This window comes from Lycorma delicatula, chromosome 5, assembly GCF_047948215.1.
Source record: "Lycorma delicatula isolate Av1 chromosome 5, ASM4794821v1, whole genome shotgun sequence".
NCBI classification, from domain to species: domain Eukaryota; kingdom Metazoa; phylum Arthropoda; class Insecta; order Hemiptera; family Fulgoridae; genus Lycorma; species Lycorma delicatula.
Genome location: NC_134459.1, coordinates 94,807,032 through 94,832,242, shown reverse-complemented (window position 1 = coordinate 94,832,242; position 25,211 = coordinate 94,807,032). Strand labels below are relative to the sequence as shown.

Sequence of the window (25,211 nt, the reverse complement as noted above, 5' to 3'; positions counted from 1 at the left end):
AAATCCAATTTTACTTAATTTTTTAAATAAGAGTATCTGTCAAAGTTTTATTAATTCTCTTCTGTTTGAAACATTAATATTTAAAATTATAATGTAATATTGCTTATTAAAAATTCTTAATTTTTAATATCAAATCATAAAACTATCAGAAAATTTTAGGAAGAATAAGTAAAAATGTTTAATCTATTGTGTAATTATTTACTTCTATTCACAGAAGGTTAGGGTAATTGAATATTTTAGTACTTTTCTGTTAACAGGATTTTTTAAATGCCACTTAATTTTTTAAATTTTACAAGGAAAGTTCTTTTGAGAATTAAAAATTTTTACATCCATTTCTGTCACTGTTGCAAAGACATAAATGAAACAATTACACCATAGAAATGAAGTGAAAAATATTTATTTAAAAGACGCCTTTCTAAATCCCATAGTGGTAGTCAATTAAATAATGTGTAAAATTGTGTCAGCTTCAGAATACTGAAAATATCCAGGTAGTAATAGAATTAATAGTTAATAGGTTTTAGATAATATTTGTTTTGGATTCAAAACAAGATCTAAATATTTAATAATAATTTTTAAGTTCGTAAAATTGTTCAGTGATTATTATTTCTGAAGAGCATGTGCATTTCATGTACTTTTTTAGAGCGGGGGCCGTAATCTGTAACTATCTGTTGATCTTTGATTTCACACATTTGATCCAGTAGCGGCGAAGAGGTGCAAAGAGTGACAGGAGAATACAGAAGGTCTCCAGCTGCCCGTGGCTCGCTGCGGGTAGTCGTCACGCTTGTGGGCTTATGCCCAATATCTAATTAGAAGAAATACAGCGAGCATTTTGTTTGTGTACAGTTAGGTCAGGGCATCTCCGTCCATGCCTAGTCGGGGGAGGGGGCCAGACCTTTTTCCTTCGACCTCCTCGAACACTGCTTCTGACAACGATAGTTCAGAAGTAGATATAGATATAGAGGGTTCTCACCCTCCCGGGTTCACATATTGAAGTTTTTTCAAGCCGGGGGCAGACCTGGCAGTTCTGCTCCATTGGCCCGTGATGTTTTGGTGGAACTGGGTGGCTTGTCTTCCTATTTGGCTAACCCCAAATGTACTAGTGCAGCTACCAAAAAATATTATTGTCTTGGCTCGAATTCTTCCAAGCGGCTTTCACAGCTCTCGTTGAGGGCTTTGAAAATATTGCCTCAAAGCCTAAAGAAATAACCGTAGCTCAGAAACCGGCCCCGGCTCCAATGCAACCATGTAGGTATGCTGAGGTGGTAAGAGGCAGACATGAAACCAGCCAGTCCTCTAATAAAACTGAGTTGCATTTGTTAATAGGGTGGAGGGCTCGACTATGTCCAGCAGTCAGCTGAAGAAAGACCTCCAGGTTGCCCTTCAGGGTGACCGGGAAGGTCTTAAAATCAGGAACATTAAAGAGACCGGCAAGGGATTAGTTGTGGTAGCGGATGACACAGATACCATTCAGGCAATTAGAGATTTTACGGCGGTTAAGCGATTGAATGTGAAAATAGACCCGAAGAGAACGCGTAGGCCCCGTATTGTAGTCTATGATATTGACCGTAACATGACCGACGAAGATATCTTGTTCCTCATTAAGGAGCAGAACACTGATTTGGATGAAGCCGCCTTTCGGCAGGACTGCAGGTTGATTTTTAAAACGGGTAGGTGTGATACCCAGAAATATCACGGAGTCTTTGAGGTAAGTTCTGGTCTCTTTCAAAAATTTACGTCTGCAGGCAGACTATTTATCGATTTAGGGTCCTGTCGACTAAAAGTGTACGAAGAGTACGTGGACATTCAAAGATGTTTCAAGGGCTGCAGATATGGACACAGGGATAAATTTTGTAAGTTTGCCTTGGTATGTGCCCATTGTGGCGAGGAGGGCCACAAACGTGACGATTGTTCGCATAGGTCCGAGGCTCCCAGTTGTTAGTAGGGAGTGTAGCTATTACGTGAGGGCAGTTGGCTGTACTTTAATTCCTTAGATGGTTAGTTCGGTCAACTAAATGCCCAGGGTGTTTATGTAGTCCAGATTGAGTTAGGTGAGATTGTAGAGACGGAGCCTCGATGTTGTTCTTCTGCAGCACCCGTATGTAATTAGGTGTGGTCTGCCAGGCTTTCACAGCTGGAAAAAGTTTTGTGTAGGGCATACCTGTATGTCTGCTATTCTGTGCAGGAAGTCGCTTGATAATGTCTTTATACGGCAGGTTTCTAACGCGCATCATGTTGTGGTCAGACTTGCCATTCGCGAACAGAACCTTACAGTTGGTAGTTCATATTTCCAATACTGGGATCCCACTGAGGAACATCTAGCGAGATGGGATATGATCCTTCGTATTGTGGGTAATGGTCTAATTCTAATTGGTGCCGATGTTAATGCGAAGTCGCTTTTCTGGCACAGTGAGATCACAGTTCATGGCGGTGACATAATTGACAGTTTCTCATCGATATCAGCAAAATTTTGAGGTATTTAATGTTGCAGATCAGTTGGCCACTTACGTCGGTACGGTTAGGACGAAGGACCTTTTCAGGTACAAATATTGACATCACCATTGGTAGGGACAACCTGGCAGGGACCTTGACTGGTCTGTGGTCATCAACTGTTCTAGGGATCATCGGTTGATACTCGCGGTGGCCATGAGGGACACTTTCCTGTTTACTTGGGGGGGGGGGGGGGCTTTCTGCATAGGAAGGCGGGCTGTCCGAAATTCTCCTCTTTGTTGGAGTTCAGATTGGAGATTTTTTCTCGAGACCTTGACGGCCTGCCCAGAAAATTTCACTTCTGCGGTGGTGGCGGTGGCTGAAGCCACCATTCCTAGAGGCACTGGCCGGGAATGTATATCTGGTTGGTGGTCTCGGAATCTGACAGCAAGAGGATGATCCCGATCGGCGTGCGGCCCTAACTGCAGATTACCGCAGAGCGAGGGCTAGGTACTTTCATAGCATTAGGTCCTCCAAGCGTAATTCCTGGCGCTCCTTCGTTCAGAAACAAGGGAATAGAGACTCTGGGGACGTTCTGTATAGAACCCTTGGACATAACAGCAGAAAGATGTCCTCCTGTCAGCTTTGTCAACCCGCGAGGGTGTGGTAATTGATAAGAACTGTGTCCTTAATATTTTGCTGAATGATTTTCTTCCGGTTGATACTATGGTGGGTGAGGTTTCATACCACCGGCGTGTCAGGCGGGAAGTCACGATTTTCGAGACCGACATACAATCTTCTGAGATCACTGAGGCGGAAGTGCGCCAGGTGATCTGTAGCATGGCACTGCACAAGGCCCCGGATATGATTGTATGACAGTGGAGCTCCTCGTCCGAGCGCTTCCAATGGTCCTTAGTCTTCTAACTGGAATATATAATAGGTTGCTCTTTGCCGGCCACTTTCCGGCGTGTTGGAATCGTGGAGTCTTGGAGTTGTTGTTCAAAGGTGGCAACAAAGATCCTACTGTTAGTTCTTCTTACTGTCCACTAACGCTCTTGCCCGTGATTGGAAAGGTTTTTGAGAAGGTCCTATATTTGCATATTAATGTTGCCACTGATCATTTGCTAATGGACAACTAGTATGGTTTCCGACCGGGCAAGAGCACTGAGGATGCCATACTAAAGGTGATGGATATAGCTTTCTCTAGTCCATGTAAATATGTATTAGGAATTTTTCTGGATGATCCGGGGCATTTAACAACTTATGGTGGCCTCTGCCCTGTTTCAGATGCAGACGTGTAAGTGTACACGAAATGAACTAGAAGTGCTCTCAAGTTATTTCAGCCATCGGACGGTTTCCTGCGTGATGGCGGCTCGGAGGTTTGTAAAACCTTAACTAAAGGATGCCCTCAGGGCAGTGTTTTGAGTTCCCTTCTTTGGATCATAGAATTCGATTCAATGTTGAGTTTAAGGTTGCCATGTGGTTGTCGTGTCGTCGCTTATGCTGATTACGCGCTGCTACTTATTGAAGGGGATTCGCGTAACGAGGTAGAGTTCCGAGGTGCTCGTGCTTGTGAGACACTCCGAATGTGGAGTCTCCAACATAAGATGATTTTCAATCCAGAGAAAACCACAATAATGTTGCTTAAGGGCCGATTGGCTGCTTCCCGACGAATCCGGGTTCGGATGCTGTTCTCCCAATTCGGTACGTTACGACTCAAAGATTCCTGGGTGTTATCCTTGATGAGAATTTTTGGTGCAAGGAACATCTACAGTATGTAGCAAAAAATGCGCTGATGCTTTTTACGGAATCTGCAGAGTCATTCATCCCGATTGGGGGTTGAATTTCCGTACCATGCGTATCCTTTACAAAGGGGACAGCGAAGCTATTATGCTGTATGCTGCGCCTGTTTGGGCTTACCGCATGGCTTTTAGGTACTGTGCGGACATTTTGCTGCAGGCCCAACGACTACTCTTTCTGGCTGTTATAGGCGGTTACAGAACAGTCTCGCGGGAGGCAGTCTGTGTTATAGCCAGAGTCAAACCAATAGTAGATATCTTGGCTGCTGAGCGTAGGAAACGCTACATTTCTAAGGTAAACAATCATTGATGTTAGAACGTTGATGTTAGAACGGTAGCACGAGATTGAAGACCGTGGCCTTGCGTCTTGGCAGGTCAGGCGGGACGTAATGAAAAGAGACCAGAGTGTCTAAAAATTCAGTGAATTTTTAGTTTGAATAAGTACATTGCGACCCATGAACAGGATCTAAGGCGAGTATACAAGGGACTGAATGCGCTTTCCGAGCTGTCCTCTCCAGACACAAAGACTTCCCAAGCTACCCAAACGGACCCTATTGCGGGTGACGATTACATGGAGTATATTTTGACCAGCGATTTGCGTGATGAAGAACTCATTGAGCTCCTCCCTAAAAGGTGGCCTAACTCACTTAGGGGCAAGCTAAAGTTGGTTACTGACCTTCCACCTGAAGTCAAAGACACTTGTACTCTTAGAGATTTAAGGAGATTAGGTGAGCAGGATATAGGTAACAAGCTCGCAGCTGGTGACATCATAAAAGACGAAATAACTCTAATAGGAGACCAAACCGTTGAAGAAAAGAAGAAGAAATTTAAGATACATTATGACTCGGGAGCCCCGGAAAAGGAAACCCTTTCTTGTTTATTGAAGGCGTTCAAAAAGATAGCTATACAGTCACCAAATTCAGCGTACATACTGCCTTCGGGCAGTATGGGAAATTTTGCCAAGAAGATCATATCCTATATCTTCAGAGCAAGGGAAACACCTGTATATGTGTTAACTCTCCAAGGGGATGGTGGGACCAGGCACATCGGTAATAATCAAATCCCGATAAAGAAGGCTACTCCACCGGCGGAGCAAAGCCGAACAGTGATTGTTAAGGCGGAAGGAAAAACGTACGCGGAGCTCCTCCGGTCCATGAAGGATGCTGTCACCAGCGAGGAGGCAAATAACGTCATCTCATTGCGAAAGGGCCGTAACGAGGAGCTCCACGTTAGGATACAGGGTGCAGAGAAAGCGGAACAATTTACATCTATCCTGAGGGACAAGGCTGCTGACCTTCACGTTGCTATAAAAAGCAGAGCTGGAAGGAGAACTGTTGTGCACATCCGAGATGTCGAGCATGACACAACAGAGCAAGAGGTTATGGCTGCCATTATAAAACGCGTGGGTTCTAGCGAGGAAGTCAAGATAACATCCATGAGGAAAGGTTTTGGCGAGACACAAAATATTACGGTCATGACCTCTTATAGAGCGGCATGCAAACTGGTCGAGGAAAGAATAAGAATCGGATGGATTAGTTGCCGGGCGTACATCCGGGAAGATGAAGACGAGTTTACTAACTTCATCGACACTTTACAAGGTGTGATTACCAATTCAACCAAGAGGATCGTAATGTTGGGTGATTTTAACAGCAAAATGGTGGCGGCTGGCAGTCGACACACCAACAGGAGGGGACAGATCCTTGCCGATCTCCTGGAAACTGCCGGCTGCATCTGCATTAATGACGATACGCCCACGTACGTAGCGAGAGGTCATCGGTCGGTGCTTGACCTCACCATCCTGGACTGTAGGTGGAGGAGGAATCAGTACCAGTGGATGGTTCTCTCAGAAGATATAGCGAGCGATCACCGCGCCACTATCTTGGATCTGAAAGACGTAGATTTCAGGCGTGAAGTGCACTCCCCCCCACCGAGATTCTCATCAGTACAAATAGAGCAAATCGTCAACAGGACTGCAAGTAGACTGTCTGATAGACATCAACAATCACCTGAGGCTTTATCTAATATAATAAAGCAGGAAATGGACAGAATGGCAGCAAACAATACAAGGAGGCGCTCCGTATATTGGTGGACTGCTGAAATTGAAACAATGAGACAAGAGCTCCAGTCCCTTAGGAGAAAGAAACAACGTATTCTTAGAAATAACAGAGAAGGGTACCAGGAAATAGCCAATAGATACCTCGAGGCAAGAAGAACGCTCAATAAGGCTATTAAGAGAAAAAAGGATTGCTGGATCAGGCTCTGCGAAGAGCTTGACAGCAATCCCTGGAGCCAGGCATATCGTATTGTGACCAAAAAGTTCGGGAGACGTATGCCTATCCTCAATAAGACCAGTGTTGCAAGGGAGGTAGCCAGGTTGTTCCCGCATACAGTGCCTGATATCGTGAGATCCACACCTTGCGACAATAGAAGATTCACCATGGAAGAGCTGCAACTTGCGGCGAGGAGTTTGGCAACCAAAAAGAGCCCTGGCCCGGACAAGATTCCCGCGGCAGTGATCAAGGGGCTGGTTCAGAAGGCTCCCTGGGAGATGCTCGAGATTGCCAGCCATGGTATGGAGAACGGAGACTTCCCCGACTGCTGGAAGGAGGCCAGAGTGGTATTCCTACCTAAAGGCACCTCTTCGGAGGAAGATATAACCTATAGACCCCTGAGCCTCCTTAACATGATGGGGAAGCTAGTAGAAAAGATGCTGTCTGGCCGCATCATCAAAGAACTAGAAGAGGGAGCCGGAATCAGTCCTAATCAGTACGGGTTTATGCGGGGGCGATCCACCGTGCAGGCTATCTGCCGAATTTCGGGATGGGCCGACGAGGTGAAGAGAGGCACTTGGCGAACTAGGAGAATTCCACTGATGTTGTCACTAGACATAAAAAACGCGTTCGGGGCTATTGGTTGGGGTCACATTAATGACGCAATTGCGGCTAGGGGCCTCAGCCCGTACCTGCGTAGGCAAATTGAATGTTACTTGTCCAACAGAGGATGTCTGGTAGAAGCACAGGAAGAAACAGTACATTTTCAAATGCACGGTGGAGTTCCGCAGGGCTCTGTTCTGGGGCCGTTGTTGTGGCTGGTGATTATAGATGAACTCCTTCAGAAGGAGTTTCCTGTCGGCGTCCAGGTCCTGGCTTATGCAGATGACCTTGCAGTCCTCGTAGAGGGAAGGACGGTCTTGGAGGTGCGGGAAAGGGTGTATGCGGCCATCGACACTGTACAGGAGTGGTTGACGTCCAGGGGTCTGCAACTGTCTACGGAAAAATGCCGGTGTATTGCCTTTACGGGTAGAAGAGTGCTAGAACCATTCAATATTTCCATCAACGGTCATGCTATAGAAGAAGCGAATAACATCAAGTACTTAGGAGTTATCCTCTAGAAAAACGGTAGATACACCGAACACATAGTCAATGTATGCAACAAGGCAGAAAGGATGATAAAAGTCTAAACATCATTATGTCTTCGCAGAATGCCCCTCGGGCCTCAAAGCGCCGTTTACTGGCGACCACCGTCGTGTCTTCGCTTATGTATGCCGTTCCGGCCTGGTGGCGCTCTCTCGCCATCAGGCGCAACAAAGAGAGACTGGCGAGGACGCACAGGTGTGTGCTCCTAGGTGTTGTGTCCGCATACAGGACAGTGTCCTATGCCGCCCTGTGCGTGTTATCGGGTACAGCTCCTATTGACCTAATCGCAAAAAAGAGGGTGGAGAGGGCACAAGGCAAGCCAGAACAAGAGGTCAGGGATGCCGTTTATAATAGCTGGCAGGAAAGATGGTCGCAGGAAGCTGTGGGTCGATGGACGAGAACCCTCATCCCCAACATCAAGCCATGGTTGTCGAGAAGATTTGGTGAGGTTGATCATCACCTATCGCAGTTTTTTACAGGACATGGTTCCTTCAATAACTCCCTGCACAAAATAGGCAAGAGAGAAGAGCCAATTTGCAACTACTGCAACGAGATAGATGATGCTGAGCACACCTTTTTTGAGTGCAATAGGTGGGACACACTTAGACATAGTAAGGCACTCACAGGTATAACTCCAGAGACAACAATAGACTACATGCTAAGAAGCGAGTCAAACTGGAATAATTTTGCTAGTTTTGTTAGACAAGTTGTTCTACAGAAATACTTCGATGAGAGAAGACAAGGTGTTGGCTAGAATAGGACTGGGTGGACAGCCTTGCTGGTGAGGTCCAGCATGCTGCGGTGTGTTGGCACTGATGAGCCACCAAGGACTCCACGGGTAACAGTCAGGTAACAGCACACTGAATAGTGAAGGGACCCGGCGCCGCGTTGCGGCGAACTGGGTCTGGCGTGGTGTCCAAATGGGCAATATTAATAAAGAACTCTCTAAAAGAGCTAACCGGTAGGCCGACCTGCCATGCCGTATATAGCCGGTAGGTGGGGAGGCCTAATTTGAGTTTAAAGACACACCGTATTCACACAGTATTCAGTGGGCGGCGTAATACCAACAAGTCGGTCCGGCCCAGGGGAGCTGAGAAAAAAAAAGAAAAAAAGTTAGGCAGGACGTAATACTAGTTAATAATAACAGGAACCTACTCTCTAGTGATTTAAGCATAGAAACAGCAGCTAGATACGAAGCGGACTTCCTGGTGGCCACCAAACCTAATGTGTATTCGGCGGCCGTGTGGTTGACCGATGGGAACGGTGATGTGGCAATTAGAAAGATCGTTGGAAATGTGGATTATGATCTGTATGGTAGAGGTGACGGACTCATTGCTGTTGAGGTAAGCGATAAGATTATAATAGGTGTATATATCAGTCCTAACTGCAGTAGGGAATCTCTTAAGAACAGACTCCTTGACCTCCAACAAGTCATTCATTATACGAGCTCGGAAGAGAATAGTAGTCCTTGGAGACTTTCACTGCAGGACTGTTCTAGCTGGAGCGGTCTCCTCGAACGCTAGAGGAAAACTCCTGGAGGAATTGCTGGCAGCGACAGGAATGACATGTATTAATGACGGGACAGCCACCTACCAAGCAAGAGGGTATCAATCGGTCCTGGATTTAGTTATAATTGATGGAAGGATGCGCACTGATGCAGCTGATTTCATGGTTCTTAATGACGAAACAGCCAGCGATCACAGAGCCATCTTTGTTAACTTCAGAGAGCAACGGCCAGAAATAAGACAGATAAATAACAATATCAGACTGTCTGATCAACAGATATATAGAGTGGCTAATAATGCGGCAAATAGAATTAGAAATAGTACTCAGATAACACCTGAAATATTCCAAAATATAGTTAAAGAAGAGATGGCGAACATACCGAGGAGAAATAATATTAAACACAATATGGTCTACTGGTGGTCCAGGGAGATAGAGGAACAGCGTAGAATTATGCAAAGACACAAGTGGACGGCCCAGAGGTTGCGAGCTAGAGTTGGTTCGGAAATAGGATGTAACATTGCGACAGAGCAATATAGGCAAGCGAGAAAGACGCTTAACTTCCTCATAAAGCAGGCCAAAAGAAGGAAATGGTTAGAACTATGCGAGGAGTTGAATGCTGATCCGTTGGGAAAGGCTTTCAAAATAGTAACCAAGCGGCTTGGGAGACAAGCTCCGACACTGAATGAAGAAACGGCTGCGTTGCAGATCAGAAAGTTATTCCCCAGAACGGAGGAGCAATATAATAGAGAGGTGATAGAATGCCAGGGAGGAAGATTTACACAAAAAGAGGTCATGGAAGCTATAAATAAATTAAAAAATAAGAAAAGCCCCGGCCCAGATGGCATCCCAGCGGCCATCATTAAGATAATAGCTAGGATCGTACCTTGGGAAATAGTCGACGTAGTCTACGGCCTACAAAATAGAAGCTTCCCTGAATGCTGGAAGGAAGCAAGAACAGTCTTCCTCCCAAAGGCAGGACAAATTCAAGAGAACACAGCATATAGACCGATTACGCTCATAAACAATATGGGAAAAGTAGTTGAAAGGTTGTTAGAAAATAGACTTAGAGAGGAAATAGAGGAAAAACAATGTCTACATCCGGAACATTACGGATTTAGAAAGGGACGGTCCACGGTGACCGCAGTCGAGAAGGTAAAAAACTGGGCATTAAATTGCAGAAGCGGTACATGGAGGACTAGAAAAATCCCCATGATCATAATGCTTGATGTTAGAAACGCATTTGGTACGGTCCCTTGGACAGCCATCATTGAGGCGCTTCAAGCCATGCAAATAAGTAAATACTTAGTAAATCAGATAGATCAATATCTGCAAAATAGGTTCATAGAGGTCAAACCCCTAGAAAGGAAAGCGATATTTCAGGTATTCGGAGGGGTGCCGCAGGGATCTGTCCTTGGCCCAACCTTATGGAATGTTTTCTATGATAAAATCTTCAGGCTGAACTACCCCGAAAGGGTATCGATAGTAGGATACGCGGATGATATCGCAATATTAGTAGAAGACAGAGATATTAATGTACTGGAGAACAAGGCAAACCAAGCGCTTAGAACAATAGATGAATGGATGGAGGATAACAAATTAGAAATAGCTCCTAATAAATCCTGTTGCCTGGTCCTCTCGGGTAGAAGACCATTAAGAAGTGTGAATCTAAATATCAGAGGACAGAGAATTGATGAAGTAAAAGAAACAAAATACTTGGGGGTACTTCTGGACAAAAGTTTAAAGTTCAGCAAGCATATTGATATAATTTGTGGGAGAGTTACTCCTGCTGTAAAGGGATTAAGAGGATTATTTAAAAACCACGGCACACCTAAAATTGTTATTCGAAGATTGATAATCGCGGCTATCACTTCGGCGGTACTGTATGCGGCTCCCATATGGGGGGCGGCAATGAACATACAGCGAAATAAAAAGAAGTTGAGAAGTGTCCATAGACTGGCATTGCTGGGTGTAGCTGCTAGTTACTGTACGGTATCGTATTACGCGCTGTGCGTACTGACCGGGATCCTACCCATAGACCTTCAGATAAAAGCCAGAACCCTCAGACACAGCGGTATGTCGAAAGAAGAGATGGAAGAGATTATAGAACAAGAATGGGAAGAAGAGTGGGCAGGGTCCAGAGTGGGAGAATGGACCAGACGTCTTATCCCTAATATTAAAACCTGGAATAACAATAGACTTGGAGATGTCAATTTTTACATGACACAGTTACTGTCGGGGCACGGCTCTTTCGGTCAGTATCTGTATAGGATCGGGAAGAGAGCCACCCCGCAGTGCATCTATTGTCCAGAGAACGACGATGCCGAACATACGTTGTTCATATGTCCAAGATGGGCCGTTAACAGAGGTCAAATAGTAATTAATGGTCTTACACCAGAAAATCTCATAAACTGGTTGGGGTACAACAATGAGAACTGGAAATGGTTCCGCAGGTTCGCCGGGGAGGTCCTGCGGGCCAAAGAGGATGAAGACAGAAGAATGGGAGTATAAACAGTAGGGTAGGGCGGACAGTCACTCCATGGAGCCCGTACGCCTTGGTGTGCGGGTACCTGAGAAGAGAGTGAAGTCCAGGGGAGTTTGAGTTTGGGTTAAAATTAAAGACCAAGTCCCGGTCGGCGGGGTCGCCCCTGCGGGAGCCTAGGCTCTTTGTGGGGTCGGCGCTGTCGATTAGAGGCCAAAGGTGTAACGACCGAGTCCCGGTTCTCTGCTGAGGCGCTGGGCGACGGCATAGCCGGACCTTGGCTCTAAAGCGGGGGATTAGAGGCAGGCAATGTAAAACAAAAGATCCGAGACCGGGGAGGCCAACCTGCCGTGCCGGACGTATAGCCGGCGGGTGGGGGACGCCTCCTTTGAGAGTAAAAGGACACTCTCCCCGACTGAGTATACTTAATTGGATATCCGGTCTGGGAGAGTAGGGGAGAAAAAAAAAAGGTCAGGCGGGACGAATCGCCCATAGATTGCTACACGTATGGTATATTTCCTATGGTGTTTGATTTAGGTGCGATTGGATGGATCTCCCCCAATCGGTATATCACACAGTTTCTCTCCGAGCATGGTGCCTTTCGGGCGAGTTTAGCTAGGTTTCGTTTGGGGGATTCGAGTCAATGCCCGGATTGTGGAACAGATGATACAGTGGACCACGTCCTCTACGTCTACAAAGTCGAACGTTCACGAGCTGTTAGGGAACTTGAGAGAATACATTCCTTTCTGGATTTCCGAATTAACTGGATGATCCGCGAAGTGTGGTCTATAGTGGCTGGTTTCATTCGCGCCCTTGCGGTGTGTAGGTCTGCAGAGGGAGTTTAATCGAGGTACTCAATCGTGGTAGGATCCCGGGTGGCTAGGGTTCCGGCTTAGGCATTGGATTGGTTGGGGGTAGGTGCATTGGCATCGTGCCACAGTTACATTTGGATTCACTTTGGGACTTCCACTGGTGAGAGTGATCGCGCTGCCGGGGTATGTTAACCCGTGCGACAGGGGGCGTGGCTTCCCTACGCCGGTGGCGGTCGTGATCGTGACTAGGTAATGCCATCCAAGACACCATGATGGGTCGTGGAGGGGGACGGGGTTTGTCCCCGGCTTCTGAGCGGATCGGAATGAGGTTGAATTCCCCTTGTTAGGTGACCTAAATTGGTCGACTTAATTGGGTATAGGTCTGAATCTCTATGTTGCGTAAGACATAATTTTGATTGGTATGAGTGTAGCACTGATTTGACTTTAAACTCGTTCGATTTCTGAGGCATTCACAGTCATGAACGATGCTGTCTAATCTGGATTAGGCGCGGGGTTCACGCTTCCGCGGTTTCGATTAGTTTGTTTGAGGGAATCATGTTAAAGTTGAATGTGAAGATGTCAGTGTGAGGACTACGTGAAGGTGAAATTTGATTGTATTTTACTGATGCAAATATCTGCCGAGGCATTTACATCAGTGGCATCCCGACTGAGGCCTGGCTGATGACTGTGAGATGTAATCAGTTAGAGGGTCTAAAGATGACCTCCAGTAAAGCCCCTCAGGGCTTGGAACGGAAGGGGTGGTGACCGGTAATGTTCAAGGTGGGTGTCTTGCCGTTACAGGGTTGGGAGTCCAATCTTTATGTTCCTTTGCCCATTGCAATCTTTTTGTCTTCATAACCTGTGTCAAAATCTGCTTCTTTTTAGGTTTCCGAGCAATCCTTTCTACTGCAAGCAGTCTTCTACAAATTATTCTTCTGTCATATCAGAAACATTAGTTCCACTGGCTCTCAAGTCCCTGTTAAGGTCAGCAACTGACAATTGTAGATTAATTTTGCATTTTCTTATTAGTAACTGATCCTAAATAGATAGTTTCCTTTTTCCATCTACATTTTCCTTTTCTCTTTGGAGAGATGGAACCTGTTTCCCTAAACCTTTTCACGATTTCATTTACATACACTACACTCACTGGCAATCTGTTTTTGAGTCAATCGTGTGCGTTCTATTTTTTTTATTTAGTCTCTGGAACCACCATAAGGTATTACTTCAGAGGGTGATACGTATGAATGTAAATGAAGTGTAGTCATGTACAGTCTCAGATTGACCGTTCCTGAGGTGTGATTAATTTAAACCCAACCACCAAAGAACATTGGTATCTACGATCTAGTAATCAAATTCTTATAAAAGTAACTACCTTTACTAGGACTCTCGACCTTAGAACCTTAGAACTCTCGACTTTGAAGTAAGCTGATTTGCGATGATGAGTTCACCAGTAAACCAATCTGGTGGGTTTATTTGTGTGTGTTGGGATAGAGCAACAACTTTTGACTGCTTTTGTGGGGTTAAATTGTACTAACTAGAAACAAATAACAAACTTATAACAGAAACTCACAAGGTCACCAATAAAACTAATTGACAATGAATTATAAAAGCACAAAAATCACTAATTCTGTTTCTATATGAACTAACAACATAACCTGTATCACCAAACAGGAAGCAGTCTACCACAGAATGAAAATTCCCTACTACAGAATAAAAATTTTCTTTGTTTGGATTAATTTGTTTGCTACTGTATCACTCATGTAAATAATGGAAAAGTTCATATAAAAAAAACATATGTCTTAAATGCTTTGTTTGCTAGTTACGGCTAATGAAATATTTCACTTGAATTTCAGCTACCCTGGTGAAATGGGTCATACTGAAATTTGTAGGACATTAATTAAGGGGCAGAATTATGGTTTTTGAATTAGAAAAACAAATAAAATAGGTCCCAGAAATGCATCTACAATAGCCTTCAAGAAATCAGGTGAAAACCATAAATTTGCGTAAAACCCTGTTTTTTATGTTTGACGTACAATAACTTTGTTAAACGGGTAATAAACACTTAAAGCTTTTAAACAAAACTTATGGAGAATTTAATGCAGAACAAAATGAAATAAGATAAATTGAATTAAACAAATAAAAGTTATTTATTTGCAATATAAAAGTTTTGCAAAATGTTAATAATTTGAAATAATTACTTCAAAAAATAGACTTTTAAGCCCAATAAAACAGGCAGGCTGAATGGGAACCTGGACTTAAGAATTTAAAATTTATAAGTTTTATCTGTTTGTAAAGTTTTTGGCTGATATTAAAATGTTTTATGATGTATTTGTTGAGCAAGAGATCAAATGTTATCCAAATTTTTTTTATAAAAATTTTTGATTATTTTAGCATTTATTCTCTAAATACAGTATAATTTTGATAATTAAAATATCATTTCATCAAGGAGGACCTTGACAACTGACCCTTGACTGAGGAACTGAGATCCAACACTTTACTAAGAATTTTTATTTTTTTTTCAATTATATTTTTAATTCTGCATCATTTTTAAGAAAAAAACATCATTTGATCAAGGGAGTCAAATTAGAGCCAAATGCTCTTAATTAACACTGATATTTTTTGCAATTGTACTCTAAATATTGCATAATTATCATTATTCAATAGTATTTTCCCCTATGATATATTTGAAGTAAAGGTTTGTCAAGGGTATATTCTTTACTGGATTTTTTCTTATTCATTTTTGGTTTCTTTCAAAATAAAATGTGATTGGTGAATGCAATTTTTAGTTTTTCTTCTTGGGTAGTGAATTCTTAGATCTGTTCATTCAATTCCGGTAATTCAACCTCTTTAGCACTACCTAAACTTTGTTTATCATCTGACATTGAAGAGGTTAAGCAAATTCTTAGGTTGATTATTATTATTATCATCCTCAAGAAGTAATCCCAAAACACATATTACCCATAAACTCACCATATTAAAATAGTAAAAAATTAAATTTACTAATTAAAGAAATAAAATATTAATATTATTTTTTTTTTAATTAAACTAAATTATTTTGTTATTGTTTTTATGAAAATAAACATGTTGTGTTAGCATGAAAACAACATGTATGAGATTTCTTGCATATTTATATTAATATTATATTTGTTAAAATTAATATTAAGTACTTCTGTTCATAAAATTTGTATAATTTTATATATTGTCATGAATAGTATGGTTACATTTACAATAAATATGAAAAAAGATTTTACAGTTTTTTCACAAAAAGTTTGTCTTATTTACAATAATAATTTCTTATATCTTCTTATATTTAAACATTTGAAAATTAAAAGGACTTACTATTTGAACAGAAATGTATTAAACAAAAAAAAATAATAATAATAATTTAAAAATGTGAATGAATTTTTGGGTAATCCATTCAGGCCAGAGTTACAATCTATCACCTAATTAAGGGTTAAATAATAAATATTTTTTTAGTTAAAACTGTTGACACATTAATAACAAAAAATAAAAATTAATTATCTCCTCTCTAGCAAAAGTAACTGTATAATGTTAACAAACAAGTTTTACTTCCCTTTCTTCTGATAGATGTGGTTTTGATAATGTCAGCTCTTTGTTAGTTGGTAATTCAAAATACCATTTGTGATGTTCTGCCTACCCTTTCTTCAAACCAGAGAACTGAGAATTCAAACCCATTTGAATTTGTTTCTAAGAGTAAATGTACTAAAGGAAATTTAAAATTAGAATATAATGCTTATGAAAGAGAAAACTACAGACGTAGAATATAGGAAGTATGATGAGGCTAAGAGATTAGCCCAGAGTAGGAAAATAGGAAGGAGTAAGAAGTGGACTATCAAATAGGACTAATCAAATAGCTCATGACACAAAAAAAGAGATATATTTATCCATCAAATATGACTTTTTATAAAATAAAATTTTCAACTAAAACTGAAATATTTCAATTCACTTGTTTGAAACTTTTACCTGTGCTGTCAGTATGAAAAATATCAATCAGTAGAAAAATAGTGTTCAGTGAAAAATACTGTTCTGTTTAGTTGAACATGATTAGTATAACATGATTTTGATGTTAAAAAAATAGATAAATGTTAATAATTTTGATAATTAATTCATTTTTTTAAACAGGATGATAAATTACTATAAATTTATTCATTGAATATAAATTATGATTTCTAATGGCAGTCAATTAACACATACAGATTCTTGTAAATTTAATTGATAATTGGTGTAATACAAAAGATTATCAAAACATAGAAGTCAAATAAAGCATAAATGTATAGGTGTACACATTAAATTTGTGTCATTCAATTCATGCCTTCTGAAATAGGTGATATATTTCATTACAATTTCTCTCTAGATATAATTGAATAACAAAGAAATAATTAATATAATTTTGCAACTCATAAAATAGATTATTGATGCTAAACTTGTTATTAATATCTAAATAACTGTACAACTAACAAACCCTCAAATAACCCAGTTATTAAAATTAAACATTCATCATTTGTTGAAATAAACAGAAATAAATTCTTAAGCTTAATTGTCATTTTATCTGCTTAGTAAAAGCAGAGTATATTGTTTGTGCATTCAATGTGGTAAATTAATATTTTAATTTGATAGATAATGAACAGGCTTGACAAGTGAAAGTGATCTGATTACATTTTTGAAACCCACATCAACAAGTATTAATTTTTCAAAAATTGAAAATGTAATTTTATATATATATTTATATATGGAGCTGTGTATGAAGTGATAAATATTGGATCAGTTGTTTGGTTGTTATTTTTTTTGAATTAGGGAAAAGAAAAGAGAGGAGCAGTGTAGGGAAGTTACTGTTATGAAACCCACATTGCTGACAGAATTAACACATGTTTCCCCTACAATCCTGATGCAACCATGGCTACTGTACACCTTTCCTTGGATTCCTTGAATTTGGTTACTGCTCATTGCTTTCAATGTAACATGAGGTAGAATTGTTTCTTGCACAACCATCATGCTGTGATCTCTGTATTATATTAGCCATTGCTGAAAGAGAACTGGCTCCTAGCTGCATGCACATGGTACTTTACCATGCCAAGAGATTGTTAGTACCTAACTGATTGACCTACAACAACCAGGGCGCCAGTAGATAACTACTAAAACTATACATACTGTTATATAGCCTGATATTCCCTCTGCTATGAGACCAGTCCCTCACAGTGCACAGTCTCCCATTTCAGGACCACAGAAGAACATGGGAATTAGAAGGTGAAGCTGTTGATGATGAGGGTTGTGCAGATTTATCAGATGATGAACAAAGGAGAAACCCAGACTTTTTAGAAAATACAAATACTAAACCATACTTAATTAATCAGTCAGAATCAAATGATCTCGATAATGATCTAAATATATCCAAGGATCAAGTAGAAATTTTCTCATCAAGACTGAAAGGATGAAATCATTTACAACACAATAATAAAATAACTGTTTTCCATAAGAGGCAGTGTGAATTTGAACGTTTCTTCTTCCAGTTTGAGGACTGCGTTTACTGTAATGGTGTGAAATTTTTACTAGAAGCTTTGGGACATGTGCTGTGGGTCATTCATCCTGATGAATGAGTGGGTTAGCAGAGATAGGAAGAATATTATGTTAACAAAGAGTGGCCAAAAAGGGAGACATTGACTTTAGGAGAGAAGAACACTGTGAATTCAACACTAGTAAATCTGAAAAACTTTATTTTCTGCCATTACACATTAAGCTAGGTTTAATGGAAAATTTTGTTAAAGCAATGGATTGTGATGGTACTGGATTTCACTTTCTATAAAACAAGTTCCATAATATAAGTGATACTAAGATAAAGGAAGGTATATTTGTTTGACAGCAAATAAGAAAACAAATAAATGATATTGCATCTGAAGGCAGTTTGAATGACTGTGAGGTTGCTGCACGGTAATCTTTTAGAAAGTTTGCAGACAATTTCTTTGGAAATCATAAGGCAGATATCTACAAAGAACTTATTACTGAGCTTCTAAAAACTATAAAACACTTGTATATAATATGTCGCTAATGATCCAATTCTTAGATTCTCATCTGGATTTTTTTCCTACCAATCTAAAGCTGTGAGAAATGAACACGGAAAACACTTTCGCCAGTAAATATCCACCATGGAAATTTGCTTACAGGCAAAATGAATCCCAAAACTGGTTGCTGACTACTACTGGAATCTCAAGGCTGATATACCTGCAGAAAACTACACCAGGAAAAACAAAATAAGCAGATTTTAGGCATGTAGAAATTGCATGTTTAATATTCTTACACTACAACAAAAAATGGTGATTACAAAAAATATGCATGATTGAAAGAAACCACTTACATATTTGAAATCAGTAACAAAAATATAAGATTCAGTGATTAACAGTTTTGTAACAAACAAAAAAACAAAATTTGTTGTCCTATGTAATTTGAGAATGTGCTTGGATTGGGGAGATAGTATATTTAATTTAAATTATGTATTCAAATTATATACTGGAAACAATATTTCCATTATCTGCTATAAATTGTAATAGCAGTAAAATGGTTTGTTTATATTACTGATTGAGATGGTAAACATTCCATATTTTTAATCCTTTAATTATGCTTTTAATTTAATTTCTACAAAATATTCTGGTGAGGCGATTTTTTGTGGAAGTATAAAAAATGCAGGAAAAACAAACAATAAGTGAAAAGATTAATTTTTGGTAAATAATTATATTCTGCTGACAGTTAGTGAGTTGTGGTCTATTGGTGAATTGATCATCACAAATCAGCTTATTTTGAAGTCGAGAAATCTAAGGTTTAAATCCTAGTAAAGACAGTTACTTTTATATGGATTTGAATACTAGACTGTGGATACCAGTGTTCTTTGGTGGTTGGGTTTCAATTAACTACACATCTCAGGAATGATTGACCTGAGACTGTACAAGACTAGACACTCCATTTACATTCGTACACATCATCATCTGAACTATTACTGTATGGTGGTTTCAGAGGCTAAACAGAAAAAGAGACTGTCAGTTTGTGATTTACTAGACTATTTATTAACTTGAAGAATACTAGTTTAAATATGTAAATATTTAAACTGCTATTAAGCAAGGAGGCCAAGGGGAGTTAAAAGGTAAGGCAAAGTGGGATCAGAATTGTTTTAAATAATTCTAGTTAACTTGTACTTGAAGGCAGGATACATTTTGACAAAGAAAAGTTCAAACAGAATATTTAAAATTTTTCCTGTGTTATCATGGGAGTTCCAGGAGGAGATTAAGAAAATATGTACAGTCCTTCAGTTCTATCTGTCCATCGATTTAAAATGGACAGTGGATATAAAATGCTTACAATGCAGTTTGTAATCTTACAAAGAACTTGTATTCTAATAATTTATTTTTTCAAATATTTTTTATCATGAATAACATAAGAAAGGAAAAAAAATCAAAAATAGATTATTTATGATTATGATTTGTAATAATTTATTATAGATAGTTACATGTTTAAAACTTATAACTTATTGAGAAGTGGTTTAAGGTTGAACTTAGTTGTACTTTCATTGCTTGTACTTAGAGATGATTGAACAGCAGGCAGGTTTGGATTGTTAATTTATGGGAGGGAACATTCTCTTGGCTAGATTTATGCTAAATTTATGCTCTTTTGTACACTTTTAATTCCAGTAGTAGGTATTTGAAATAGCAAGCGCTTTGCTTGCATTGCATTATCTCCAAATTGCGAAAAAACTTTTGTAGAAAGATCTTTCCATGGGTCTACAGTATCTTGCATTCTTATGAAACTCAGTGGTATTTTGATTAAATTAAATGGAACTTCAATAAGTGATTTTCCTATATTGAAGAAAGGTAAAACATTTGTTGGGTTTAAAAGTGTACTTGGAGATAATGTTAAAGTAGGAGAAGACGTTGGAGTAGTGGTAGTTGGAGTTGAATTAGCTTCTGTTCCTGCAGCTGGCTTTGCTGAATCTTCTGTTTTAGCGCCCAATTTTGATGTTTCTTCTATTTTATCAGTTGATTTTGCTGCTTCTACTCCAGCAGCTGGTTTTGCTGCTGCTTCTGTTGCATCTGGTTTTGCTGCTGCTTCTGCTGCAGCTGGTTTTGCTGCTTCTTCTGTTGCAGGTGGTTTTGCTGCTTCTTCTGTTTTAGCAGCAGGGGAACTTGTAGTTGCAGTTGGTTGTGCTGGTGCTGTTGGAAGTGCAGCAACTAAACACAGCTGGAAAAATGCAATAAAATATTTTTAAAAATACACTCCTACTTTTAAATTATTTAACACATACATACACACATACACACACACACATACAGAGAGAGAGAGAGAGAGAGAGAGAGAGAGAGAGAGAGAGAGAGAGAGAGAGAGAGAGAGAGAGAGAGAGAGAGAGAGAGAGAGAGAGAGAGAGAGAGAGAGAGAGAGAGAGAGAGAGAGAGAGAGAGAGAGAGAGAGAGAGAGAGAGAGAGAGAGAGAGAGAGAGAGAATTTGTTCATATCCAATATACATTCTTGAATGGCAAATCTAAGATTAATAAAAAATACACTTACTACATAGAACTAAATTTGTTATTGATAAATAATGTTTCATTCTGTTGGTTTTATGCATTTTAAGAGTTTTTTGTATTATTATATTCTGGATTTAAAATAGCTGTAACAGGATGTTAATTTAACATCTTATATGTAAAAGATAATTCTGTAGATAATACAAAATATTAAATGTTTTATGTTGAGTAAGAATAACCATAAATATTACACAAAAAGAGAAAATAACTGCTACAAAAATACGAGTAACTGCTTTAAGAAGAAATTCACTGGTAATTAACATTAAAAATCCCTTGTTTGTATGCCACATTATGTTTAATTAATTTTCAAAATATATTAAGAAATCTACTACAATTATAGGAATTCATTTATTTTAGGAGTAAGATTATCTGACTAAAATTTAAACGTATTTAATGTGTAAGTTACTGTTAAAAAAATATATATAAATGTATAAAATGTATAGGATGAATGCTTACAACTTGTAAAAATATGTATTGCATTGAAAAATAATGATAATTTAAAATAATGATTTGTAAGATTTATAAATCATTTTGTTACTTTAATGACAATGTTCTTATTGTCAATGCTCGATGCTTTATAGTGAACTTTATGTGCTATAAAGATTAATCTAGAACATGAAAATCTTAGAGTAAATAATAAAATATAAGAATTAAACTGTTCTGAGCAACTTGACATACAAAAACATATAGTAACACACAAAAACTACATTCTGAATAAATAAATGCAAATCATCTGAACAAAATTGAACACATTATGGACAAAAATGGTCCTAAGAAACTTAATTCAAACAATAGTCTACTTCCAATGGTATAAGACTCTGCACTCTCAAGAGACAGTCTGAAGAAGCTTAATTCAGATCAAAGTAACTTAAGTCTAAATTCAAGTTAAGTTCTTGTAACTTTTACCTTAAAATAAAGTATCCTTATATCAATATTAAAAATTTATTACATTCTTCTTTTCCTCTTACCATATCTATTGTAATCCTTCCATTTTAGCTATTTCACTCCATTAAAACAAATTTAAACCAAACGCTGTTAATGGAATAAACATTGAAAACAGCACTTCAAACATAAACTCAATTCTTAAAAAATAAGTACAATATGTAAATGTGGAGCTACAACACAAGTTAATTAAATTTTTTTAAAACTATTTTTAAAATATGTTTCCTCTATATAATATTATATTTTTTAATTTTGTGATAATAAAATAAATTCACTGAACTGTAATAGTAACAAGCAAAGATGATTTTACTTTAATATGAAGAAATGTTGAATAAGTTTAAAAATAATATACCAGACAAAAGAACTGATAGACAAAATAATTCAACACAATTCATTATGTGAGAATTCCATTACGATTCCATTCAGTACTTATAATTCCATTGCCATTGCTAACAATTTATCATCTATTAAAATATGTCATCATTATATTTAAAATAAAATAAAAAAAAATTTTTTACATAATCAATATTAATTACACAGTCGATGAGTTTTTAAAACTATCCAAAGTTTTCTACATCTTTGTTTAACAAGTACAATTAATATGTGCTCGTATCATTTTCATTACTGCAATATTATTTTATAAATTGCTTTTTTAATACTTCATTTAATTTTTTCTTCACACAATTTCCTTAATATTTCATATACTTTATTTAACTATTAATATGAATTTTAACCATAAAATCAAAAAAAAATTATGATTTAACCAAAGAAGTTATGAACTTAAATTATGATTTAACCAATCATAACCAGAAAAAGAAATGAAGTTCTTTGTTTATTTTGTAATTAACTTTGTATTTTATGATGCTGCTGTGATTAAGGTTTGACCATGATCCATCCAGGCAGATGCTGGAGCATTTCCTGTTTTTCTTATCCATCCCGAATAGCAAACCTACTTGTTCAAGATGTATATTGTGCTAATATAAATTGATCAGAATAAGATATTTTACTATTTATTTATACCTTTCAATAGTCTTAAAAAAGTCTTATACATGAAAGTAGTCATGAAAGTTTTACTTTTTGTGATATTTTTAAGAATTTAAAAAATTTTTACTAAGAGAAAATATCTAAAGTTATAATATGTAGTATATAAAATATATGTAAAGTGTACAGTTTTCACATATACAGATGAAATTGCTAGTGAAGGGTACATGAAATAAAAGCGCAAAAGTGGGGGAAGAAGAATACAGATTTTTTGGGAGGTGACTGATGGCTAATAAGAAAGGAACTTACAGTAGGTAAATAGTTCAAGATTCTAAGACTCTCAGAACTTGTAATGGCAAAAATTAGAAATAAATATAGACTGAAAATAAATAAAAAGGAAACTAAAAATATGAGAACTAGAATATACAGAATAGTGTAAAAATTAGGTCCCAAAAAATGGAATAATATAAATTTTGCAACATTTCTTTAAAATAAAAAAAGAGGAAAGATAAATACGGAACCAGGATAGTGGAAAAGCAAGTAGTAACATAATTATAGTTTGTATCTCTATTTATATTTCTATTTATTTCAGAATAGAAGAATAAAAGTAGAGTTGAAAAAAATGACTGATAGATCTATTTATTAGAATTAGCTTGCTTTATAAATCTGGAACATTGATCTTATTAAAATCTGATAAAATAATCTAAGAACTTTTTGGAAATGTGGATATAGAGGATTATGTCTGACATAAAATTGAAAATTATAATTGAATGCTATAAAATTATTAATTAGGTACTGAACAGAAAATCAGGTCAAACTGGTAGCAACTACTATGCATTAGAAAGTTTAAAAGATCTAATTTGGTCATATTCTATGAGGATACAGATTAATGAAGAAATTGTTGGAAGACTGACCTTTTGATTTAAAGAAATAAAGCTACTGGGTATTTAAAAAGATATTATCTTTAAAAATAGAAGACACCCAATTACCTGCTCCCGCAAAAGCCTATAAAAATGATGGTGATGACTGATAAATAATTAAAAAATAAGTAAAAAAAATAATAGTATGAATTGAATTTATTATTAAAAAACTGTTTTAATAATCTATCAAAATGATTTAAAAAAAGGGTAAATGTTACATTTATTATTACATCATCAATTTTTTCCTTTATTGATCAGTTCATCAGTTAATTTAGCTTATGGTCTGATTCAGAAATCTTGAAATAACAAAAAATATTCTACTTAATTTTTTCTTGAAAATAATTTAATGTGTTGTAATAAACATAATTATACAGTAATCAAAGATTGATAAATTTTAAAGTTATTGTTAAGTACCTGAATTAGCAGGATTACTGTTGTCAGTTTAATTTGATTAAGATTCATTTTTAATAAATGAATTCCTTCACAGTGATATTCTTAAATAAAACCTTCTATCTTTCACATTAACTTTATGATAAAAACATTATGAACTGCTCTTTTTATATGTTCCAAACATAAATTTACATAAAAGACGTTAAATTATTCAATAATAAACTTTTTGATTTTAAAATATTTGTGACAGTACATTACTGAATTTATAATACTTAATCATTTAACATAACGATTCACTTATGGGAATTAATTAAAACTGTTTAATACATAAACATTTGTGCGTGGTAAATTTAGCATTGGAGCATAACAATTTTCCTAGTAATTTCTACAATTAGATTAACAGTTCTGCTTTGCAACGAATATCTTGATGTATCCAGCGAACGAATTTAGAAAAACGATTAAAGAGAAACGATCCCGGTGTAAACAAGTTGGACGCAGCTTGTAAAGAACACGATGTTGCGTACGCTACGTACAGCGATAACGAAAACAGAGCGGCTGCAGATCGTAAATTAGCCGATAGCGCTTGGGAAAGAGTTAAAGCTAAGGATTCGAGTATCGCAGAAAAGGTTACTGCATTGGTGGTTACAAACGCGATGAAGTTAAAAGCAAAAATCGGCGGTGGAAGAGTAAGAAGAAGAAGACAATCAAAAAGCAATAATATAAAACGTCTTGTTGAAATGATGATGATGAAAAGAAAAGCCGGCACTGCAGGGCAGGGATTATACCTTAAGCCCTACCCTTTGACCGAATTGGGGATGGGTGGTAAAAAACAAACGTCGTCGTTTCCAATAAAGGGAATACCAGTGCGTCCGCTATCGAATATAGAACTGATGTGGTAGGCGAGAAAACTAAATATAGCCGATTTTCGAGGAGTCTTCATGTTGGACGCATTACTCAAAAA

The 25,211-nt window shown here is 38.0% G+C and overlaps 1 protein-coding gene across 1 annotated transcript; it reads right to left on the bottom strand.

The window, feature by feature from the left end:
* Nucleotides 1-16,315: 16,315 nt before the first annotated feature.
* On the bottom strand, nt 16,316-24,391 carry LOC142325219 (uncharacterized). Its single transcript, XM_075366685.1, has 2 exons — nt 24,275-24,391; nt 16,316-20,680 (listed from the first exon to the last, which is right to left on the bottom strand). Exons 1-2 carry the CDS (start codon nt 24,320-24,322, stop codon nt 20,093-20,095), a joined length of 636 nt encoding a protein of 211 aa, XP_075222800.1. The 5' UTR covers nt 24,323-24,391; the 3' UTR covers nt 16,316-20,092.
* Between the last annotated feature and the right edge of the window lie 820 nt (nt 24,392-25,211).

Coding starts and splice junctions, on each gene's coding strand:
- LOC142325219 (XM_075366685.1), bottom strand. CDS start 24,322: ATGAATCTTAATCAAATTAAACTGACAACAGTAATCCTGCTAATTCAG. Junction 20,681..24,274: donor CAGTAATCCTGCTAATTCAG/GTACTTAACAAT, acceptor GCATTTTTCCAG/CTGTGTTTAGTTGCTGCACT.